The sequence below is a fragment of the Lissotriton helveticus genome, chromosome 8 (genome assembly GCF_964261635.1).
Source record: "Lissotriton helveticus chromosome 8, aLisHel1.1, whole genome shotgun sequence".
NCBI lineage: Eukaryota > Metazoa > Chordata > Amphibia > Caudata > Salamandridae > Lissotriton > Lissotriton helveticus.
Window position 1 is genome coordinate 77,460,850 of NC_136069.1, and position 24,670 is coordinate 77,485,519.

Sequence of the window (24,670 nt, forward strand, 5' to 3'; positions counted from 1 at the left end):
AAAGTGTAAGTCACCACAAGCTCTTTCCCAATGGCTGGCCATCGTTTAGCATAAACGATGACGGTGGCCAATGGGAAAGAGGGGCGGGGCTTAAAGCCCACTAGTGAAAGCTGCCCTAAATCATTAAATCTCGCCAGCGAGACTGCGCATGCGCAGCCATCGCAGCCTCGACCTAACAAAAACAAATCCATCAGGTCTCCTGGAACGAGCCAGAAGAGGGAGGTTTAGATATTCCAGCTACAACAAAGGCCCTGTCCAAATAAGTATTCGCATACAAATTAAGCGTGGAACTAAATTTGCACAAAGTGGCCCTGAAGTACAAATACTGTAGTGCAGGATTCCTGCCTCATTTACTTCCATCCCGAATGTCCGATATACTTCTCTCAGACATTTATAGGATTTAAATTAGGCACCTCCTCGAAGCCGATATCCAACAATGATACGTGTGATATATAGAAACTTTCATTTTGTATGGGGAGGGGGGATGTGTTCTCCAAAGCCCATAGTTTCAGGATTTAACTCTTTACAGCTTTTTTGTTTCTTTTCATGGCCGGAGTCACTGCAGTAAGTGCTAAATAACTGAAATACAGCTACATCTTACACAGCAAATATAAACGAAATTTGGTAAAATATCAATGAAATGCAAATGTATCGCAGTTTCAATAACACATCTAAAATTAAAAACCTTTGGAACAATAAATCTGCCTTACGTAACTTAAACTGTTCGTACATTTAAAAGAGATGTACAAATGGAACTATGCAAAGTAATGCAAAAATGAAATCTAGGAGTACATATTGTGGGACAGAGGCATGGAGATGGAAGAGTAAATGAAAGAGAGGAAGAAAAATATCAAAAGTGAGAGAACGGAATGAGAGAAAAAAAGAGTCTTAAGGGAAGAATAAGACTTCAATAGACCGCGAGAAAGATAAAGAAAGAACATGAATACATGCAGGCAAAGCAAGAAAATGAGGAGAAAGGTAGCAGAAAAAATGTAAGCAAATGAGAGGAAGAAAAGAAAGAGGAGGCAATAGTGGGAGGAAATAAAATGCAGATGGACAGACGAATGCACGAGTAAGCGAGGATCGACAGAAGTAAGCAACATAAAAATAGGTAAGAAAATGGAGATGAAGAAAGCGTATATGGAAAAGGAACTGGCCATTTTAAACTGTTCAGTGCTCAAGAACGACAGAGCTATGAAGTGAAACACACCTTTTATCTTTCAAACAGATTTCAAAAGGTGTCTTGCCATCGCTGTTGGAGTCCGGCTCTCCGTTCTGGACTTGCTCTTCACTGGATCTCACTGGATCCGGATTCACATGCTGCTCTAGGACTGAAAGGAGAAAGAAAGCACGTGCTGAGAACCCTACACATCTGTGGACGGATATCATTGTCCTGGTGAAGCACGTCCACCACTGATTACTAGGATAAAACACTTGAAGCACAAGAGATACTCAGCCACACAGACTAGCATCCAAAGATGAAAGGAAGAGAACATGAAGAACTAGGACTTTAGAGAGGGAGGGGGCAGAACAGCAGCATGGAGCCCTCCATCGACAAACCAAAGAGGGGACAATCTGAGCAGGGCTTGCTAGTGGTGGTGGCTCACCCAGGAGCCTCACCATGGGATCTGGAGCTGTGTGGCTCCAGACCACCGGCGTGACAGGAAAACTAAGCTCAGATTGTGCATGTGTAAGGACTTGGAACTGGACATTACATTTGCACTTTCTACCCATTAGAGAGGCTCTGTTGGAAGGGAATGAACTGAACCTGCAACCCCCGGCTCTGCGGCGTGGCTGCGCACAGTGCTGTTATAAGCCTATCACCATAAAGGCTTGTACTGGCAACCATAATATATCTTTATGTACATAGGACATGCCAGGTGGATGGACCCCAGAAACCAGAGAGAAGAGGTGTGATGTGAGCTGGAAGGGAAGAAGATCTGTAGACAAAAACATGGTGTGTTAGTGTATGGCGCGTGTGTGAGATTCATGGGCCTGGCCGTCTCGCACCCTAATAACAACCGTACTCCGAGTATCGCACGCCATCCATGACATATAGATATACGAGGCCATCTTGGGCATGATGGGATCCACTCTCCTGGCATAATGGTTACTATGGCACCATGGTGGGTATTTGTCATAAATAAACAAAGCTGGAACTCGTTATAAATCTTCTCTCTGTAGTTTATTTGTTGGAGGAAACCCCAAACGACCCCTCCAGACGCAGCTGGGCCAACTGTAAGAAATCAGCTCAGGATGACATCGAATAAAGAACACTACATGCATCATAAATAAGTTTGTTTTGTTACATATGCTTCCAGCGTTATTTCTTTAAATAGTAATAGCGTTACTGCACAAGTGGCTGCACCACACTTGCGAAGATCGCTGCCCGCACCACACTTGCAGAACGTTATAATCGGTTTGTAGTGCACTATTCCTCTACAGCACTGACGCTTCGCTCTGTCACTGTTGAATTAATACACTTGTATGGACACATGAGCTACGCCGCACTAGCATTATGAGAAACAAGATTATGATTGTGTCTGCGCTCTGTTTTCTGCTCGTTCTAGCTTTAATTACTACTGCGCACTATATTCATCATTTTCACACGAACACGCAGTAATTATTCTTGCAGTGCCAAAGCTTAACAGTATTGCGCAGCTCTGAATCGCTTCTTCGGTGCTTTAATCTCGCTCCGCAGCACTAATATTCTCATGACGGTTAAAACGAACGTTGATGCGCAAGCCTTATTTTACTTAACATTGCTCCAGGTGAAGCTATTAATTCACTCGATTGACTTTATTTTTTATTAAAACTAGCCTCGTCTCTAGGCTCCATCATCTTGTAGACTCTAGGCGAGGGCACTTATGGCTCTCTAAACACCCAGTTAATGTTTGGGAGGGCGACAGGCACTCTGCCTAGTTGGGGAGTGGATAGTTTCAAGTCCGCAGGCAGGGGGGCTGGGTGGGGAGGTTCTAAGGAGTACTGTTTTTGCATTGTTGGTTATTGTGTTTTTTGTTCACAGCGGAGTCCTTACTTGTCACATTCCACACCTTTCGCAGGGTCCACACATGGCATATGGCATCCATCTGGTGTTATTGATTCCTCAGGAGGTCCCACGCCCCCCCTGCTCCCACGCTCTTTCTTGCCACGGCCATTTGGTGGCACGGATCGGTCCTTCTCTTGTCACTCCTCCATAGATCTCACTGCATCCACCACTATGTCACAGTCCCTTCCTAGAACCATCACGATCATGTCGTAGAATGTCAACGGATTAGGGCATAGAATCAAACGCGGCATAGTCCTCCAATACCTACGACGCCACTCCCCCGACATAGTGTTGTTGCAGGAGAACCACCTGGTTGGTAACACCTGTCAGGCACTCCACAGAGGCGGCTATAAACTGCTGGTACATGCGGAATTCACCTCTGGGTCCCGGGTCACAGGGATACTAGTTAAAAAGAACCTTGTGTCACCTACACTAAGACATGGGCTGACCCCCTGGGCCTATTTGCACTAGTTGAGGCCTCCTGGGAGGGGTGTCCCTTGAACATCTTATCTGCATATCTCCCACCGACTCTAGGTCGTGATTCCCTCAGAGACTTAGGCGCCCAACTGACAGGCCTCCCTACCGATACGATTCTCATTGGGGGTGACTTTAACATGACAATGAATGATGATATCAACCGTCATCCCAGACGCACTTCACACAGACAGAGTTCCGATCTATCGGAGTTTGTACAAGCCATGGGACTTGAAGACGTCTGGAGAACTCATTACCCCGATACGCCTTATTTCACACACTATTCTAATGCACACAACAGCATGTCCCGGATTGACTCCTTCTTTTGCCCCACAGCAGACGTCAGACACTTCGTACATCTGAAGGGCCTCCCCCGGGGCATTTCTGACCACTCTCCTCTAACTGTAGACTTAACTTATCAGCACCATTACACCCGAGGCCCCATAATTATCAACCCTTGGCTTCTGCAGATCCCAGACATTAAGGACTGTCTGATAGAACATACCGACATACCGACTTCTACTTCACGGAAAACGTCGGTTCTGTACGCTCAGCAGTCACGATCTGGGAGGCGTATATGGCGGTCATCAAAGGAAAGGCACTAGCGCTCAAAATGGGTTATATACGGAAACATGCCGACCCGATCCATCAGATCGAATCTAACTTGTCACGTCTAAAAATGTCCCACAACACTGCTCCCTCGGATGAGACGGCCCGCAGGGAAAATGCTTGCTTGGCTGGAGCGGCGGGAGCAGGGGGCTCGATGGGTGTCGTCTATCGTGCGACCGGATGGGTCGACAACCGTAGATCCGCAGGAAATCGCTGACGCTTTTGCCGACCATCTGGCACGTATTTATACAGCCGGGGCGAGGTACACCTCGGGAGAGTCTAGGCAACTCCTCGAGGAGATGCGCCTGCCTACGCTTTCGGAGACTGACAAGGAAGCGCTAGACGCCGACATCACGGCAGACGAGCTCATGACGGCACTCTTTGCAGTTAATTCTGGCAAAGCATGGGCCCCAATGGAGTCCCGATTGAATTCTTGAAGGGCATGTCTCCCGGCTTCGTCACACATCTTAAGAATATGTTGGAGGACAGCTTGGAACAGGTATCCTGCCGCTTGATCAACGGCTAGCCTCCATAGCGGTTATCCTCAAACCAAATAAACCGCCCACCGACTGCAGTTCATATAGACCGATCTCCTTGATTAGTGCGGAGGCTAAGATCCTCGCCAAGCTCCTGGCCAATTGACTCCTTGTTGTGCTTCCCTCCCTCATTCATGACGATCAGCCGGGCTTCCTTCCGGGTCGGAATACAGCCCTAAATTTGAGGAGAGTCAATAATGTTCTAAGTCGGCAACCTATTCTACAACAAGACGCCGCCATTCTATCCCTTGACGCCACAATGGCGTTCGACTCGATTGAGTGGTCCTACCTTTTTGAGGTCCTGCTTAAGTTTGGCTTTGGTCCCAAATTCATCCAATGGGTACGGCTCCTCTACACTGACCTCTTGGGCCAAGTAAGAGTAAACAACCACACGTCTCACCGGTTTAGACTCCACAGAGGGACCCGACAGGGCTGCCCCCTGTCCCTGCTACTCTTTGCTCTTACCCTGGAGCCTCTGGCCCACTGGATCCGCACGGACGTCTCTATCAGAGGCCTCCAGTGGAATGCCGAGACAACCGACAAAATCTCCCTCTATGCCGACGATATTCTGGTATACGTCACCTCCCCTCGCTCCTCTATCAATAGCCTATTCCATGTCCTCACCAACTTCGGGAAATATTCGGGCTATTCGATCAACTGGTCTAAGTCAACACTATATATGTTACACGGCCCCCCTCCCCGATTACCCCGAGGATTTACTATCACAATAGGATGGCTTTAAATACCTCGGCATCTTTGTTACCCCAGATTCCACATTATTCCATGAACGGAACTTGTTGGGTCCCTTGCGTCGATTACATAGTGATGTAGCTCACTGGCGCTCTCTACCACTCTCCCTCCCAGGCAGGGCGGCTTTATTTAAAATGTTGGCGCTCCCGCACTTTTTGTATGCCCTACAAAACTGTTGTTTCCCGATTCCTGACTCCTACTTTAATGCTGTGGAAAGTGACATACGACTCCTGCTGTGGGATGGAGGGGCGGCCCGCATCGCCCTTCAAAAGCTCACCCAGAGTTGGTACGACGGGGGCATTGCCTTACCTAACCTGCGTCTTTATTATTGGTCATCACAGCTGGTGGCCACCAACCACTGGATACATGGATCACCCCTGAATCCGGCCTTTCACCTCGATAGATGCCAGACGGGCGGGAGGGTTACCTAGGAGCCCTCTACAGCAAACCAGTCAGGCACAGGTACGTGAGACCAATGGCGCAAACGGTCGCCATCTGGCATAGAGCCAACAGGTGTCTGGGCTGGTCAGACAAAATTACCAAAGCGACGCCACTATGGTCGTCGCAACGGCTAGGATCCCTTTGCTTCCACTTGGGATTTGACCGGTGGGACACGATAGGCATTTCTACCATGGGAGACCTAATACACAAAGGCAAGATACTGACATTTGACGAACTGAGAACCAAGTATTCCCTCGCACGAACGGAACTGTTCCGTTACCTCCAAATTAGACATGCTCTCCTCTCTGCTGTCCCGACCTCTCCTCCATTCCCGAGACAGCCCCCTTAGAGGACAGACTACTTTCGGAGCCTCTCCCCTCAAAGGCCATCTCCTACACCTACCGTAAACTGTGTAACAACCTCCCTAATACCTTTCAGTCTCTGCGAGACAAATGGCAGGCAGACTTGGGTCTCCTGGACGAAGAGGACTGGCGGACGGCCCTGATGTCCCCTAGAGAATCTGCGATCAACCATAGGTTCCATTGATTCAATTGAAGGTACTACATAGGGCCTACATGTCTGCTACTCTACTGGCTAGAACCAGTAGGCGTCCCGACGACCTGTGTTTAAGAGGTTGCGACCTATCGTGGCACCTTCTATCACGTTTTATGGGACTGTCCAGTGATACAGCAATTCTGGGGGGGGGGACCATCGAAAGATGAGAGATTCTCTGGGGAAACCAGTTCCGTTGTCCCCGAGGATATGTGTCCTTAACATATGGGGGGCCACAGACTTGAACGAGTTTGAATTACAGTGGGCGGCGCTGGGCTTCCTGCTTGTTAAACGCTCAATAGCTATGAAATGGGGCTCTGTTGATAGGCCACTGGTGGTGGGTTGGATGGCGGAGATGGACCGCTGTATGCTAGCCGAAAAAACAGTATACAAACTTAGAGGTTGCCCTGCAAAGTGGGATAAGAAATGGGGACACTGGAATAAATACCATGGCGAATTATGTGACTCTCCGACGATGGAACTAGCCATGGACAGAGCTGGACCCTTATCTCGAATTTTGCATTAATGTACCAATATATCCATTCTTGTACCTTGATTCTCTTGTATCATACTACATGTGATTGTTTGATGAGTCTGCTTTCTTTTCAATAAAGTCTTATGTTAAAAAAAACGAGAAAAAAAAAACTAGCCTCGCATAATTGTACTTTGCTTGTTGTTCTCTCTGCTTTAATTTAAAACATCAGATCGCTTACTTGAAAAGATGAACATTTAAGTCCGTAACCGTTGTGGTTCCTGCTGCCGTATCTCCACGTATACACCACTCACAGGGTGTAATGTGCGTCTCTTCTCCACTTTAAACACATCATTTCTACCATTCCCTGTGGTCTGCAGCACAATACACGTGAATACGAATTCTTTTTTTTAGTTTTTTTTTAGGTTTCTGCTATCTCCAACTCTCGCCACGTATGGTCAAGCGTCGCCAAAAATGTCATAAATAAACAAAGCTGGAACTCGTTATAAATCTTCTCTCTGTAGTGTATTTGTTGGAGCAAACCCCAAACCATCCCTCCAGACGCAGCTGGGCCAACTGTAAGAAATCAGATCAAGATGACATCGAATAAAGAACACTACATGCATCATAAACTGACGTCATCTCAGCCTGGCTGGAAACACTCTAACACAATATAACAGTATTCCTAGCATACTGTGAGCATCCTTGTCATGACCATGCCAGCTCCAGGTGTAAAGCTGCTATGGTGCAACACTAGTCATCCGTGGCATACTGTTGGAGCCCTAGCTTAAAGACGCTGAAGCATGGCACGATGGACGCCCTAACATAGGGCTGGTTATTGCTTGCATATTGTGGGCATCCTTTGCTTAGTATTATACTCTCCATCATAATGCTGGCCAGCCCTAGCACAGTTTGGACGTCCATGGGTTAGCGATGCCCTTCTCTTGCCTGAAGGCCGCCTATTGGTAATTATTTTTTACATACTGCGGGCATCCTTGACTTTATATTGACCGCACTCTCATAATGCTGCCTGTCCTTGCAAAACTGTGCACAACTTTGATTTGATGGTGCCCGCTCTAGCGACAATACTGCCCATTCTTGGCTTACTGCCTACATGGCTTAAAATGCATGTGGGTGCCCATTGATTATAGTGACTGCCCTGGCATAATGGCGGTTGTTGGGTGTATATTGTGGGCATTCATGACATTATTATGCTTTCCCTGAATGATGCTGGACCTGGAATAATGTGGCTACCCTAGGCCTTCTGTAGGCATTCCTGGCCTTACCTTATCGTCCCCTCATATAATGGTGGAGATCTGAGGCATGTAATGGGCGATGCTTGTGTTTCCAACAGAGAACCAATGCCTGAAATAATTCAAACACTCCATTACTTTTGTGCTGTCACAGTCGGAGGACAACTTCTGATCTTTGGGCCATAAAAGATCAATGTTGCTGACCTGCTCACCTATCAAAGATCTCTCTTGCATCAGGTTTACAAAATAAAATTGCCTACTGTATAACTTCTACCAATGCTCCAACAAGGTTAAGCCCAGCTTTATTATCCTGAACTGAGGCAATTTAGTATTCCTTGAAGTAAAGAGGTCCAAATGGACTAAACCAGAAGCAACTGTCTGAAAACTGTGATGAAACAGAAGACATTATGTAGGGAGATAGGATTTCAATACTTGAAGAACTTGTTTAAGTCAGTGATTCTTAACCTGTCGTCTGGGGCCCGGTGGGTCCGCCAAGCCTTGTCAGGGTGTCAGAGACTGCTTAGAAAATTAAATATTACCACAGTAGTTAAAGGGTTAAGAACCACACTGATTTAAGTAGTTGATTGAGAATGATGCTGCGCAACTGATAACTCTACTACAACAGGCTTACTACTGGTTATGTACATCCTTTGAATTAATATCTTTGTCATGAGGAAGGCCCAGTCTCATTGTTGACATTATGGTTGAAACGTTGGCTTTTCAATACCAGCAGATTGTTAGGGTGCAAAATGTTGTTTATACAGTGACTGCTGTGCCTTTGCTTCAAACCTTCTGTTCTGCTCGCTTCTTTTAACAGTGCTTTTTACATTCAAGCCCTGTATCATATGCGCTTACGTAGAACACCTAAATGTCTGTCACCAGCCTAGGATGTAACACCTTTTTAGCACATACTCTTCTAAAATTAAATTGACCGATAAACAAGGATTCACCAACGTGTTTTCATACAAAATAACTAAGCTCACGCTAGCTTTTGCCTTTACTGTTGTTTACTGGCGTTGATACACAGTAAACGGGTGTAAATTTTCATTAACTTAAAAAAATATCAAGGTAGGTAACACTGTCTTTTGATTGGATTAGTTTTGATGTAAAACTTGCTATTGGTACTTCAACTCAATCATTTTCCCTCTTTCTTAGTCCTCTTAATTTGCATCGTCAGGAAGCACTTGAGGCCATTACGTTTCCACAAAACTCAGCATTCTTTCATCCACTCAAAATTAATGTGCTCCATGTTATCCACTGCAAGACATAAGAGTGGTACTCGACATTAAGTTTAGCATCGCGACAGTTTGGTGGCTAGACAGAAGGCATCAACAACATTGGGAGAGTACAGCCGGCAGTGGGCAAGTGTGCCTGCCAATAAAAAGTGCACCCCGGGGGGCGAAGAATGGCCCTGGCTGCCCCAGGAAGGGGTAGAAGGGAAGTGGGAGAATGCAGACCCCTCTCTAGATCTAGAGCTTGCTTCTGAGAAGGTACAACATGCGAGGAATGATGAGGGGGAGAGCAGCCACACTGCACCCCAGGGGGTCGAAGCAGGGCACTAACTGCCCCAGGAGTGGGCTATAAGGGAAGAAAGCAGACCCCTCTCTGTAAAGTTTGCTTCTGAGAAGGTTACAACATGCGAGGAATGATGAGGGGGACAGCAGCCGCACTGTTGACAACACCCAGCTGTCATCCCACAAAAACAAAATGCTGTTCCCAGTGCTCTCAACCCTTTAAATGCATTAAATGTACATGGAAGAGCACACCTCTCTCTGACAGTAATGGAACAGTCTTTCGCACCCTGTTCCGCGTTCAGCCTCCGCTTCCCAGGAGCCGGTGTCCGCTCTGAAGTCTGGCAGGTTCCTGTCCACCAGCGCTGTTTTTCACATAAAGCGCCCTCCGTCGTGTATTTCCATTTGCAGCACTTCCCGGGCTCTGACGGCTGGACGAGGCGCGGGGGCTGCGTGAGCCTTTCTGCCGCCTCCAGACACCGGAGGGCGCATGGAAAGGGGAGATAAGAGCCGGCAGCCTCCGGCTCCCCAGACGGGCTCAAGCCGTCAGAAGAGCAGGTCTCCCAGGCTGTCACGAACGGACAGCCGGAAACACAGGCTCAGCCGCCCTGACAAGAAGCGACGGAGAGAGACAGGTGGATTTAAAGCACAGATGAGACACTTCAGATCCGGGGCCTCGCGCGTTCAACGACAGGCCGCAAAAAGTCACACTTCATGCCGAAGGCAAGCTGTGCAGGACGGACTGGTACTTCAGGGGAAAGGGCATCACAACATCTGGCCAACAGATGTGATAAAGCATGCAGACGCAGGTTTGCACGTGTTAGCTAAAGCCAAACCTGCTGGGTTTGCCAATGCCTGATTTTTTTGGTGATGATGTGCCTTCACATTATGCATCTGGCCGCTGAATAAGTAACACCTCATCTCTAGGAGTCATCCAGATCAATAGTGCAACAGCAGGCACGATGCACTGTTTGTTCAGATGAGCAGAGAAAGAGAGCAGCAATGGGGTTCACACTTTAAATTACTATTTAGTTTGAACATTACACACACATGTGGGAATATGGTATACAACCTTTACAACGCAACTTTTACAACGCACTACCATTACAACAAAACTTTTACAACGCAACATCCATTACAACGCATGCATTTACAACGCAGTCATTACAACGCATGACACTACAACGCACACCACTACAACGCATGCCATTACAACACAGTCATTACAACGCATACCATTACAACGCATAACATTACAACACATAGTACCCTTACACTATCCAACACTTACCCTACTGTTGCACCCCCTGGAGTTAGAATAGTAATTTTTACCCCTACACTATCCAACACTTACCTTACATGCAATGCAATGTAATGCGTTGTAATGGTATGCGTTGTAAATGTAGTATGCGTTGTAGTGGAATGCATTGTAAAGGTAGTTTCAAAGAATTCGTTGTAATGGCATGCGGTTGTAATGGTGTGCGTTGTAATGGATGTTGCGGTGTGAAAAATGCGTTGTAAAGGTAGGCGTTGTAAAAGTATGCGTTGTAACGTCATACATCCGGGAATATAGATCATATATCCACCACTCAAATTACTTTCATATTTTCACTATACTAATTCAGTAGTGTGCTACTTGCCAAAAAAAAGCGCTTCGACGTCTCGTATGGGGAAGTCCGCGCTATATAAATGCCATTACAATTTATTATACATATATATAGTTATCATATACATATATCATACACAACAGAATGATGTACGGTGCTTTTCAGGCACTCTTTTACCTCAACTAACCACAACAGCCACAAACTATTTCCCTCACTAAGCTCAGTCTGATGCATGGTCAAGCAAGGGAATCTACAGATTTTTTCATACAGCCTGATGGCCTAGTGTATGAATATCCGACCAGCTGGGCCTTGCACCTCTTACAGTTCCTCTCAGTGATTACTACCTTCGGTCTCTTGCTTGCACTGGACTTATGGCTTCAGATAGTCAACCCTCTCTACTAGTGGTTGCTTAGCCCCTGCTTTGTCGGGTTCTTCTTTGATGCTATAAGTTGTTTCTTGATTTTTAGGGAAACAAGGGAACCCAAAGGCAATTCACTAGGGACCTTGGGTGAGTAATTGTTACTAAAGACAGTGGTCCCTAGACAACGAGTACACATCAATTAATCAACATATGCTATATAGACAATATGTTCTTTGTCCAGCCGGACAGAATTTATTTAAACAATATGCTTTTAGTGACAATTTTTTTTCAAGTGGAGCGCAACCTGCGACCCACACATACAAAACAAGAAAACAAAATTAGGAAGGACAGGGTTCAGGTAAGGAGGGGGAAGGTCTGTTTCCTAGTTGACTTTTGACAGACTTGATTTTGTATTAGTACCATTGTGCATTATATCCACAGTATTTAGTGCCATATGGTACATTGGTGTCGACGTTTCGATCCCTTAACTCAGATACATGGGATCATCTTCAGGGCAGTGAATATTAACACGCCTGTCTTTGAATAATAGTTTGGCAACCCCAAATTTGGCCGGGTGACTGCACTTTTACAGTTATCGTGCAGGTCCTTAGAGCGTGTTAGTCCGACTCTTAATGAGCTGATAGATATTGGCCAAAAGGAGGGCAATTGCCCAAAGTTATGACCGATTTACTTCCAGCAGAGGTTTTTGCCGAGTCATGAAGTGGAATGATTCAATGAAACATTGCCGTCGCTGATTGCGAATACAGCGAGACCAAGTGAATACTCCGTAAATAGGACGCTTTACGGAGTATTCACTCGGTCTCGCCGTATTCGCAATCAGCGACGGCAATGTTTCATTGAATCATTCCACTTCATGACTCGGCAAAAACCTCTGCTGGAAGTAAATCGGTCATAACTTTGGGAAATTCCCCTCCTTTTGGCCAATATCTACCGGCTCATTCCGACCACTGTCTTTAATAACAAAAAGTTGTTTCTTGGTCGCCAACTGTACGCTGCTGACTGAAGATGGCCGACATGCTGGAACCCTAACAAAGGAGACAGTTTACCGTGGACAAGGATCCTGAAGGCCAGAGAACCCCCTCACCTAAAATGCCCATTGTGCAATCACTTTCATGCGGAGGGCCTTCTTGGATGAGGGTATCCACTCAGACTCTACTCTTAAGCCGAAGTGCTGGTGGTGGTAGGTGGGTGGAGGCAGCAGAAACCCTGCTTCTGGAGTGCTGAGTGAGCATCACTGAGTGCAGTCTGGGGGAGACCGTCGACGAGCAATGCTTGTGGGTCTCACAAGTATGGCACACACAAAGCGAACGCACTCCTGTAAGGCGGCTTCGGCATTAGGACTTTAAGAGGTAGACATCTTAAATAAGGGATTTAACCCTAGATCCTATATGGTTTAACAGTCATGGAAACTATTTAAAATAGAGATTGTGCCGTGACGTTGACACAACGGTCATCTCAGATGAGGCTGGAGGCATGAGGCACTGAGGTGCCTGGGAGAGACTTCTCTGATAGATAATCACGTGTGCAAAATGCAATGTGAAAATGGAAACATCTGTCGAATGATGCAGGCTGATCAATACTGTTGACACTTCAAACAATGGCTGAAGTGGAAGCACACAGCTGAGGCGTGGAGCCAAAGGCCCTTTCCAAAATGTTCTGTGGTGTTGAGGACATAAGCTCTGGTTAACAGCTAAAGAATTCTGCGGCCAGGCCAAAAAAGAGGTACATACAAGCAGATACAAAATTAATACAAACCAGTGGCATTCTATGAGACAGTTCTGGGACAAGTTGTCTCCAGACATCAGGCCCTCTGCCTGGAGAGACTAGTGGCATGATCACCACAAGGTGGGCCGCAGTCAGGTCGCTCATCCCAGCGATGGCCATCTGCATGGCAGAAAGCCAGCAAGCTTGCAGTATGAGGATTTCACAGGCCACGTTCTCAGAGTGAGCTCAAAGGCCTCCCGCATCCATGAAGCATGAAAAGGGAAATTGTGATGTTGCTGAGAAAACGTTATCACTTCTCTAACTTGCCTATTGCTAACTTGCCTATTGCTATGCCAAACAGTCTCCTTCGTACCCTAGACGTGAAGCTATAAGACCTAAACTGGGATGGTGCAGGTGCACTATCCACATTGAAACTCCCCACAGAGAAAATTGGGCTGGACTCTTCCTATTGGAGCATGGTCAAGACTGATTTGCATATGGTTGGGTCCAAACTGAGGTGGCATGGTGTGCAAGACAACATTGAACTGGGATGCGGCCTGAGCAATTACCAGTGGCTGATTTAATTCAAGCAGGTTGCCCACTTCAGCAACGATAAGTCAGCAAGCGAAGGCTACAGGCCGCTAACTCAGGTAGCCTTCAACTGGAACCGGGGATATGATTCTCTACAGTTGGTTCCAGTGTCACCTGTCATGAAGATTCCACTCTCCCCTGCACTCTCGGTGCTCACTTCTTATAACTTTATTCTATTGTTGGTAAACATTCTTTAAACAATTAACTGAATGTGGCCTAATTGCCTTTCAATTATTTTCATTCTGCAAGATTCTGCTCTTTTGAATAATACACAAGGCAGGTAACTGTCAACCTTCTAGAAACTAAATAAACTATGGTAAAACAAAGCAGTCAGCTTTTAGATTAATCACTGCGAAATATATTCACAAAATCTTATCATATAGCAGATCATAAAGATATAAACTCATTCTGTTACATACTACTTGCATGCATTCATTTGGATTGCTTGGCACATGCAAATCAAGCGGGGGGGGGGGGATCCCAGGGTTGAAAAGACATATGGGCCTTGTTTACAAGTTGGAGGATGAGATACTCCGTCACAAAAGTGGGGGATGTCCCGTCTGTCGTATTACAAGTGCACTGTAGCCTACGGCACTTGTAAGCAGGAGTGGTCAGTAACATGCGCGTTCATCTGTGTGGGGACAGCACTTGCAGATATCCGTCTATAGGGCTGGAGGTATAAAATCATATAGTAGTGAAGCCCCCGGGTGGTTGGCACCAATCTGGATCGTGGATAATGGGCCAGACACACAGTAACATGAAATTAATCTGTTAACCTCATCGCTGCGGCGCGAATTCCGCCGCAGTGCGACGGCTCCCGGCCGTCATCAGCACACACCCGCCGTGACTCATGACGGCCGGGAGCCGTCATGAGCATGGAAGAGGTTAATAACAGGAGAATATATACGTCTGGTCCAAGTCACACAATCTAATGAGTCAGAAAACGTCACTACAGCTCCAAAAGAACAAATCTTAGAGTTACCATTAGCCACCTGAATGCACACAAAGCTACAGATTCAGTAAAAGATGGTGCTAAAATAAACCAGAACATATAGAAACCACCCTTATCTATGGGAATCCAGGTAAAGATATTCAGTCATTAAACTACAGCTCGTCTTCGAACAGCACATCTGATCTCTCAGGTTCATTGACCAATACTAAGCATGCCAGATGAACTGCTCTACGTCTTAGGCATCCGTTCTTCCTGCCTTGTCCAGTTACGATAACAGAAAGACATCCACCACTGGGTCCTAGTTAAGTGGTCTTGGAAACCTGCACACTGAAGTGGAAACACATCACAAACCAGAGGTCACGAAGCGTCACAGAGAGCTTTTTCACCCTTTTAAAAACAGCTAATACTGAACATCGATGAGCCTTTCACCACTCCTAGTCCTTCATAAAGTTCAAGATTCCAGGAGGAACTTCGGACAATCTGGTTCCTGTAGAACTTTGCAACACCAAAGGGGATGATGGACGGAGTGTTGAACATTGCAAGCACTCACCCCCAGTCAACTGATCTGGGTTTAATCCATCATCATTCTTTAGCTCACTCCAGTTCAGACATAGCTATATGCACATCAGTCTGACCCTGTGCCTCATGGGAACAGTCCAGCCGAACTGCCAAGCCATGTCTCCACTGGACTTTGCAGACATAGCGCACAATAGGAAAGCATTCTGTGGCTTCAGACTCAAGCAAATTTCATACTTTCATCGAACCACGAAACCTGATGGCATTCCTAAACACTTAAAGAGAGTATGGTATAAACACCTGTTGACGGAAAATATTGATATTAATTTTCAGGGGTGGAAGAAACCAGGAGGACCTTTATTCAGCCTATTGTATAACAGTAAATGAAAAGTAGTAAACCCGTTTCAATCTATAGGTTAACATATAGGTATTTTTGGCTAAAATAGGGTACATATGGAATTGTAAGAACAGCAAAACTAAACTGGCTAATTAGGGAGCTTGAGCCCCTCTAGTGAAGGTAAAAACTACTGTTCCTATTAGGAATACTCATGCACAGCAAGACCAAGGAACTGCCAAGGACAGAGGGGTGCAAAAAGAACAATTGATGGACAGAATGCAGATCAATGTCATACATTAACTCCAGTTTCGGAGATCTGGGCCTAAATCCATCGTTTTTTGCTCCCCATGCCATTCCAGTTTAAACCCAGCCATATGCAAATCAGTCTTGACCCTGGTCCCAAAGGGTAAAGTCCAGCCCGAACTGCCAGGCCAGGTCCTCCCTGGGCTGGAAACAAGCATCCTATGACCAGTTACGGGGTTTCAGCCCTCATCAGCCAGGATAGCTTTAGTCCAGTGGCATGGAGAGCACGGGACCCATGTCTGGGCATACAGTTGGGCCTGAACTGAGGTGGCGAAGTGAACTAAAGAACGATGACGGATCCAACCCAGTTTGTGACTGGTGGTGAGCGTCTGAAAAGTTTCAGCGCTCCGTCCATCATCTACTTGTGTTTGCTTTGTTCGCCCTAAGTTGGCAGGTATGCCCAGATGTGGGCCCATTGCTCACTTTGCCACTGGATTCAAGCTAACCTGGCTTATATGGGGTGTTACCCCGAAGCTTGTTTCCTGTTCAGGGAAGACCTGGCTTGGCAGTTTTGTCTGGACTGTTCTCATGAGGCACAGGGTCAAGACTGATATGCATATAGTTGGGTCTGAACTGAGATGGCGAAGTGAGCTAAAGAACGATGATGGATTCAACCCAGTTTGTGACTGGGGTGAGTGTCTGAAAGGTTTCAGCGTTCCGTCGATCATCTCCTTGCGTTTGCTTTGTCTGCCTAATTTGGAAGGGTGTGCCCAGATGTGGGTCCCTTGCTCATTTTGCCCCTGGATTCAAGCTAACCTGCCTGATGAGGGGAGTTACCTCGAAATCTGTCCCAGGATGCTTATTTCCGGTTCAGGGAAGACCTGGCTTGGTAGTTCGGGCTGGACTGTTCCCATGAGGCACAGAGTCAGACTGATTTGCATATAGTGGGGTCTGAAGTGAGGCGGCAAAGTGAGCTAAAGAAAGGGGATGGATTCAACCCAGATCTGTGACTGGTAGTGAGTGTCTGAAAAGTTTTGGCACTCTGTCCATCATCTTCTGTTTGCGAAGGACAAAAGGGTGACTAATAAACCTGTCAGGAGCGTCAGGTAGATGATGACATGATTAGAGAGGGTTTAATATGATTTTTTGAATGACTCGTGCCCAGAACTGATAAAGTAAATTTTGGTTTGAAATTCTTTATAATTAATGATACATGTTTGTTTGGTTGTAAAAAGCAATGAGGAGCTATTAACTAGATTCAAAACATATTCACTACATAGCTCACAGTTCTTCCTAGCCAGGGGCAGCACCTTATCGTGTCTGGGCCCATAACCCATCAATATCCTTTGTAGGACTTTTTGGTGAGTTATATTGGAGGGAATAGGGTTGGGGGTTCTAACCCTATAAATGTTGTTTGATTTGATAGTCCTTACATCTTGCTAGCTTGTCTTTTAAGTTTCTTTTCTCTTACTTCTGTCAGCTTTTTTTTTCTTGAGTTCTCATTGTATTTCCATTGATGGGTAATTTATTATTATTAATTTAAGATTTTTGGGTCGCGCTGCTCTACCCACATAGTAAATATTGGTATGCTTTACAGCATGACAATTTGATTGTCTTAAATATACGTACAACTGAGAGAGGAGGGTGAAAGGGTGAGGCTGGCAAATTTCTGGGATGAAACGAAAATAAAATACAGAGTATATGCCCGATAACAAGTGAGAGTTTAGGCACGATTAGAGAGTGCTGGACGTGAAGGGTAAGGAAAGTGAAGGGTAAACATTAACTGCAGAGACAAAAGTTGAAGACATACGTTGTTAATTTTCTCCTTGACTGAAGGATATTGTCTTGCCGCGCTGGGCTTGCTGGTTTTGGAGAAGGAATCAGGTGAACAATGGGATGGAGGGTGTATAGGGGAGATCTTCCTCGAGGGTGGGGTGAGGTGAATTGGGGTGCGAGTGAATGTCGGTTCACAAGTTATAATTGAAACTATTATTTTTTTTCTAGATGTCTCGGTTTTCTTTTTTCCACTGTCAAGCTCCTTAGGTTATGTTATGTTTTGCGTATCTGTAAAGCTCACTATCACCCGCGAGGGTATTCGGCGCTGAGCAGGAGTGTATGCCTACCCCTGCGTTCGGTAGGGTGGTTAATTGAAAAGCCAGGTCTTCAGCTTCTTGCGGAATTCAAGACGAGAATGTTATTTCTTCCATACCAGAATTTAATGCTATTATTGTACTAGTGAGATGAATGTGGCGGAGAGAAGGCCTTTAGGTCCTGATCTGGAGGTCAATGATGGGACCCTCCTCTGCATTCTGATGCCTCAATTACAGGGTGTTGAATACAGGGCCTGTTCGCCACCACCGATTCTGCTATGGGCTTCATCTATTTGGCAACTATTTTTCCAAACAAAATGACAGTGGACAACTCTCTAACTTAGGCTGGCCACCTGGTGAAGTTCCACTAGTTTTCCTTTCATGACAGACCACAATGGCAGGCTACCACCAAAAAAAGGCGACAAAGTCCCCTCACTTTGGGGGTACATTTCAGGACCCCTGTTGGTCAGAGAGAGATAGCTGTGTGGGAGTGGAGTTAGAGGATACCTGCAGAAAAGGGGCCCGGATCACAGAAACTTAAGACCTGGCATGTTATCCGTAAGACTTACTAGCTGATGACACTCTCAAAGTAGCTTCCAGCATGGCAGCAGGGGATGCACTGTGGAAAAAAGCCTTGCCGCACCCGAGTGGAAGTCAAAATCTGCTCTTCAGACCACAGCCAATGGAATGGAGACCGGTGTGTACACTTAATTGCTCGATTTGGAAATCTCCACTGCATACACGACAACACACTGGATGAATTTAAAATAGGTTGCCATATTTTGCAATGGCTCACCCCGCAGCACAGCATCTCTGGGATGTTCATGTAATTCCACATAACACTCTCCCGCGGGAGAACCCATCTCTCTAGAAAAGATACCTGCTGCTTCAGGGTCCGGGTGATAAGTGTAGCTGAAAGTCAATGCACAGCCCCGCTCGGTCACTTGGAAGGGATAACCGCTGTCAAAGATGTCCACCCCTCTCTCCACGCACTCCAGCACCTCGTCGGGCTTTCCAAGGCCATGGATGAGTCTGCAGAGAAAGAGATGGCCAGAGGATACACTTAGAGAGAGTTGAGGATGCAGGAAAGAGAACCAACACAGATGAGGTCAAGGGAGGAGGAAGGAGCACCAGCCTAGGGCGTATAAAGGAAGGAGGACAGAGAACCCCATTACACAATAGCCAGTAAGTATCACCAGCTCAGACAATATCGAGGAAGCCGGCTGGAGCACAACTCCAGATACCACCAAGAAGGAAGAGGTACCAACTCACACAATATAGAAGGAGGAGCAGCCGGTTAGAGAGTAAGAAGAAAGGAGGAAAAGAAACCAGTTTATAGAGATCGAAGGAGGAGAATGGAGCACCAGCTTAGACAATATTGAGGAAGAACGATGGAACACAACTCTAGATACCACCAAGAAAGAAGAGGCACCAGCTGACACAATGTAGAAGGAGCAGCCGATTAGAGAATAGGAAGAAAGGAGGAAAAGAAACCAGCTTAGTGAGATCGGAGGAGGAGAATGGAGCGCCAGCTCAGATACTATCGAGGAAGGCGGATGGAGCACAACTCCAGATACCACCAAGAAGGAAGGGATTCCAGCTCACACTGTATAGAAGAAGGGGCAGCCAATTAGAGAATAGGAAGAAAGGAGGAAAAGAAATCAATTTAAAGAGATCGAAGGAAGAGAATGGAGCACCAGCTCAGACAACGAAAGAGGAAGGCAGATGGAGCACAACTCCAGATACCACCAAGAACAAAGGGATTCCAGCTCACACTGTATAGAAGAAGGGGCAGCAAATTAGAGAATAGGAAGAAAGGAGGAAAAGAAACCAGTTTAGAGAGATAGAAGGAGAATGGAGTGCCAGCTCAGACAATACTGAGGAAGCAGGATCGAGTACAACCTAAGAAACCATCAAGAAGGAAGGAGCAGCGACTCCTAAAACATGGAGTCATCCTTCACGGTGGACAGCAACCATCTGAATTCAGTAAATGGTCAATTATGGATTCGTTCCTCTAGGGTTGCAATTTCTCTTGTTAAAATGAATGCACAGGTGTAAGAGTTACAAAGTAGAATTTATACAGGGTTGGGAGTAAAAGTACTTTTGTCTGACCATTCCTGTAATGCATTTATGAACCTTCAGCAAATAAAAACGTGAATTATTCATACAAATATTAGATTTTTTTTGTTAATTATCACTAGCAAATGCAAATAATTAATTACAATGCGTTTTCCATCACATTCTTTGCATGAAATTAAGTAGAAACTGTTTTTTCAATTAAATTGTAACAAGTTTGAATCAACTGAATTTGCATTCTGGTACAATTACTGATGTATACCGACATACCCTCCTAAACCCCTACCAAACACCCTTTAGCCAACCCACCACTCCCAAACCCTTCTCTACTACTAGGTGACTTAGTTTGGAAACTAATACCAGCCTCCCGCTGCTACACATGGGCCCCACATGGTCCAGAGGCCGCTCCTTCTCCTTCTGCGCGGCCAGAGCCTGGAACGACCTTCCGCTCCACCTCAGGCAGATAACATCGCTCCACATCTTCGTAAGAAACGTCAAAACCTGGCTCTTCGACAGACCCCCTCCTTGATGGACTGGAACCTGCGAGCCCCCCAGCGCCTTGAGACCCTTATGGGCGAGTAGTCGTGCTTGACAAACACCTGATTTGATTTGAGTGTGCAACGCATGCCACAAACACGCGCCCCCAAAAGGATGAGGGTCAAATCTCCTGACCGTACCCGTATTTACTCTACTGAAGTTGGAACGTAAACAAGTTTTTCTTTTGATTGCGAGATGCAGTGTCCTAAAAAATGTAATGAACAGTCTTGGTACTGTATCTGTAGCATCAAACAAAATAAACTGGTTCTTGGGTTTTTTGGGGGGTAGAGGAACCCGAACTAATTACAAAAAGCAAACGAAGAAGCCATCGCTCTAAAAATTAAAATGGAATGGTAAACAGCCTTTACAACGAAACTTTTACAACAAACTACCATTACAACGCAGCTTTTACAACGCAAACCATTACAACGCATAGCGCTGGGGGGCGCTCCAGGATAGGGAATAGGTTAAATGTACTATCCAACACCTTCCCTACTATCCACGGGGACTGGAGTTGGAATAGTAAATTAAACTATTCACTATCCAGCGCCCAAAAGCATTATGCGTTGTAATGGTATGCGTTGTAAAACTTGCGATGTAAAGGTAGGCATTGTAAAAGTATGCGTTGTAACGTCATACATCCAAATGGAATATTGTCACATAACAACCCGGTTGAGGAAAATATTATTTAATTCTTTTTTCTGTCAGAAAGAGCATATTTCTGATTGATTTTATTTCTGCTTGCTACCCGCCAGACAGTTCTGCCAGGCTATCAGATGCTTTAAATTGAACTGGAAGTAACCAGATTATGGGGGAGGTCGATGGAAACAATTCTGAGTTCTCAGCTACAAAAACAGGCGCCCTGATGGGCACCATTATAAATCACAGCTCTGTGTTGGCTAATTTAGCAAATGCCGCATCACTTGAGCTTGGCTGGTATTGTTCATTCGCACAGACAAAGGGTAGATGCAACTGCGGCTACGTTTCACCCCCCCCCTCTGGTCACCAAATTGATCTTGGAAGTCGAGTCATCACTTGCCCAAAAGGGTCTTCACATTCTGCCAGCAAAGGTCACAATATCAGGACACTGTCCCTGTAACTGGTTAATGCAATAACAGCAGATACCTCTGTGTGTTAACAGAGTCACAGAATTGAATCCTGGCTGGATCAGTGGGGAATAGTGACTTTTGCATTTTAAGTGCTATGAAAATTCTACCTGACACAGAAAGCACTGTGGACTGTATTACACACAGTACAAGTTAGGCTGCCCCAAAACGATTTAGTGTCTGGGATAAAATAAGTGCTTTCAATATATTTGTTTTAGGATTACATAATCAGGGAAAACATTTTTAGGTGTCCATTAAAAGGAGGCACTCCAGAACCCTAACAAAATAAAACTTTGCTAACATAAAACGATATTTACTCTATCAAATAAGGACCACATTGGCTCTCAGGCAGTCTTGGTATCTGGAGATTAACTAATTGCATAATTTTACATTTCTTCCATGTAGCAGGCCTGCTTCTTCTTTAACTCTCTGTCTATTCTTTAGCCCTCAACTTCACACTAAGGTTGGCATTAACCATTCAGGGGCGGTTGTTTTTTTTAACAAAAAGGTATAGGAACTGCTTTAGTAAAATTAATACAGCATGGGCATTGGGGAGAGGATGTAGCCTTATGGCTAGGGCGGTCGACGTAGAAGATGGGGAACCGGGTTCGAGTCTCGGCAACGCGCTCAACATCCTATGATTCTGGGCAACTCACTTAATCTCCCCGTGCCTAACAAAAATGAATGTGTCCTCATGAAACAAAACTGGTGCTATGCAAAGCGCTCTGATACCCGATATCTTCGGGTCTAGTTCGCGCTATATAAATCTCCCCCCAAAATGTTTTTTTAAAATGGGCACGCCGTTCCCCATAGATCCCGTCACCTTCGAACTAGCCTTACATGCAGATGTTCTTTACGGTAAGTTGAGGAGGTGGCAGGAAGACCAGCAGGGCGGCATTCAGAAGCAATATTCTGATTGTCCAAACCCCTGATGGCCAAGGAGGAGGAAGAAGGTAGCGCGATCCATGGATAGCGCCAAAGACTCGACTGAGAGTAGGCAGGTGCTATGTGGGAGGTAATTGTTTTTGTTTACAAATGGACAGAATGGGCTTCCTCAGGGAGATGGCATGGAAAGAGAATGAAGGGCAGCAGTTTGTTGTAAATCTGTTTTATTAAGGAATATAAGAAGAATCCGAATGTACACAGCATGTCGCCTACAACTCTTTGGCGGGCCGTCCGCGCGATGAGGTGAGCGAGGGGTGAGGCATTGTGGGGCTATGCAGGACTATTAAGTTACACAGCAAGTCGCCTACAACCCAAGCAGGGCCGGCCGCGTAGTATGACAGTCAAGTGTGGCGGTTGCAAGTTCTAAAGCTTCTCCAAGTGGGAAAGGCCATAGCAAACAAATGAACTCAAACATGGAACAATAAACAAACGAAAGAAGAAGAAAAATGGGAGGAGGGGAGGAACCCCCCAATACGCTTAGAGGATATGAAATTAGCAAAGAGAATAAGCAGAGAAAGAGAGCGAATAGGAAAGGAGAAAGAGAAGAAAGGGGGAGGGTATGACACGAGGGGTGGTTATTGCAGATAGCGTGGCCAGGAGAACTGGAAAAGGGGAGGGGGAGGGGAAATGTGAGATTTGAGAGTGTGTACGGGCAGTTTCATGCAATTTTGGACAAATACAACAAATCGCAGCCTAGCGACGTTAAAGTCAACGGAGTCTGTCAGAGTCTCCAAAAAGGTGTAGAGCCCTGAGTTTCGGGGGCTGAAGACGGGCATGTTTTAGTTTACAGAAATGATCTATTAGAGGTTGCCAGAGTTTGGTGAAGTGGGTGTCTCCGGACTGTAAGTGCGCAGTGAGTAGTTCCATCGCCATGGTAGCCCACCAGCGAGTGAACCTAATAGGGACTGGAGGAGTCTCCGCCTTTTTCCAATACAGTGATACAAAAGGGGATGATGGACGGAGCGCTTGAGCAAATCAAACACTCACCCCCCAGTCAACTGATCTGGGTTTAATCCATCACCATTCTTTAGCTCACTCCGCCACCCTGAAATGCCAGAAACCGGTCCCAGGATGCTGGTTTCCGGTCCAGGGAAGACATGGCTTGGCAGTTCGGGCTGGACTGTTCCCACGAGGCACAGGGTCAGACTGATTTGCATATAGCCATGTCTGAACTGGGGTGGCGGAGTGAGCTAAAGAATGGTGATGATTAAACCCAGATCAGTTGACGGGGCGTAAGTTTTTGATTTGCTCAAATGCTCCGTCCATCATCTCCTTTTGTATCGCCTTGTTCGCCCAAAGTTGGCAGGGTATGCTCAGACGTGAGTCCCTTGCTCACTTTGTCACTGGATTCAAGATAGCCTGGCTGATGAGGATTATGAATCCAAAACCGGTCCCAGGATGCTTGTTTCCGGTCCAGGGAAGACATGGCTTGGCAGTTCGGGCTGGACTGTTCCCATGAGGTACAGGGTCAGACTGATTTGCATATGGCCATGTCTGAACTGGGGTGGCGTAGTGAGTTAAAGAATGATGATGGATTAAACCCAGATCAGTTGACTGGGGGTGAGTGTTTGATTTGCTCAAACGCTCCGTCCATCATCCCCTTTTGTATCGCTTTTTTCCAAAACAGGGCTATGAGTTGTTTAGCCGCTCCCAACATATGGAGAGAGATACGCCAGTCTCTACGTGTCAGCACGCGTAAATTATCAGGCTTGATACCCAATAGAACTGTGGCTGGAGTTTCAGGCAGAGGGAATCCAAGTACCAATTTGATGTGGATGAGGATCTCTTTCCAATATATGGCCAGAAGTGACCAGGTCCACCAGATGTGAAGGAAATCTCCGGGAGAGTTTGAGCAACGCCAGCAAAGAGGAGAGGATGTAGGGAACATTTTATGTAGCCTGTGAGGAGTGTAGTACCACTAGGTCATAACCTTATAA

The 24,670-nt window shown here is 46.0% G+C and overlaps 1 protein-coding gene across 2 annotated transcripts in view; it reads right to left on the reverse strand.

Moving 5' to 3' along the window:
• Window positions 1–24,670, reverse strand: part of QTRT2 (queuine tRNA-ribosyltransferase accessory subunit 2) — a 187,497-nt gene that overhangs the window by 25,940 nt on the left and 136,887 nt on the right. For both annotated transcript variants that reach the window (XM_078656655.1, XM_078656656.1), the window contains exons 7-8: window positions 18,950–19,101; window positions 1,211–1,331 (exon numbers count right to left, since the gene is read on the reverse strand). In XM_078656655.1, the coding sequence (XP_078512781.1) occupies window positions 1,211–1,331; window positions 18,950–19,101 (273 nt within the window). The remainder of the gene's footprint in view (window positions 1–1,210; window positions 1,332–18,949; window positions 19,102–24,670) is intronic.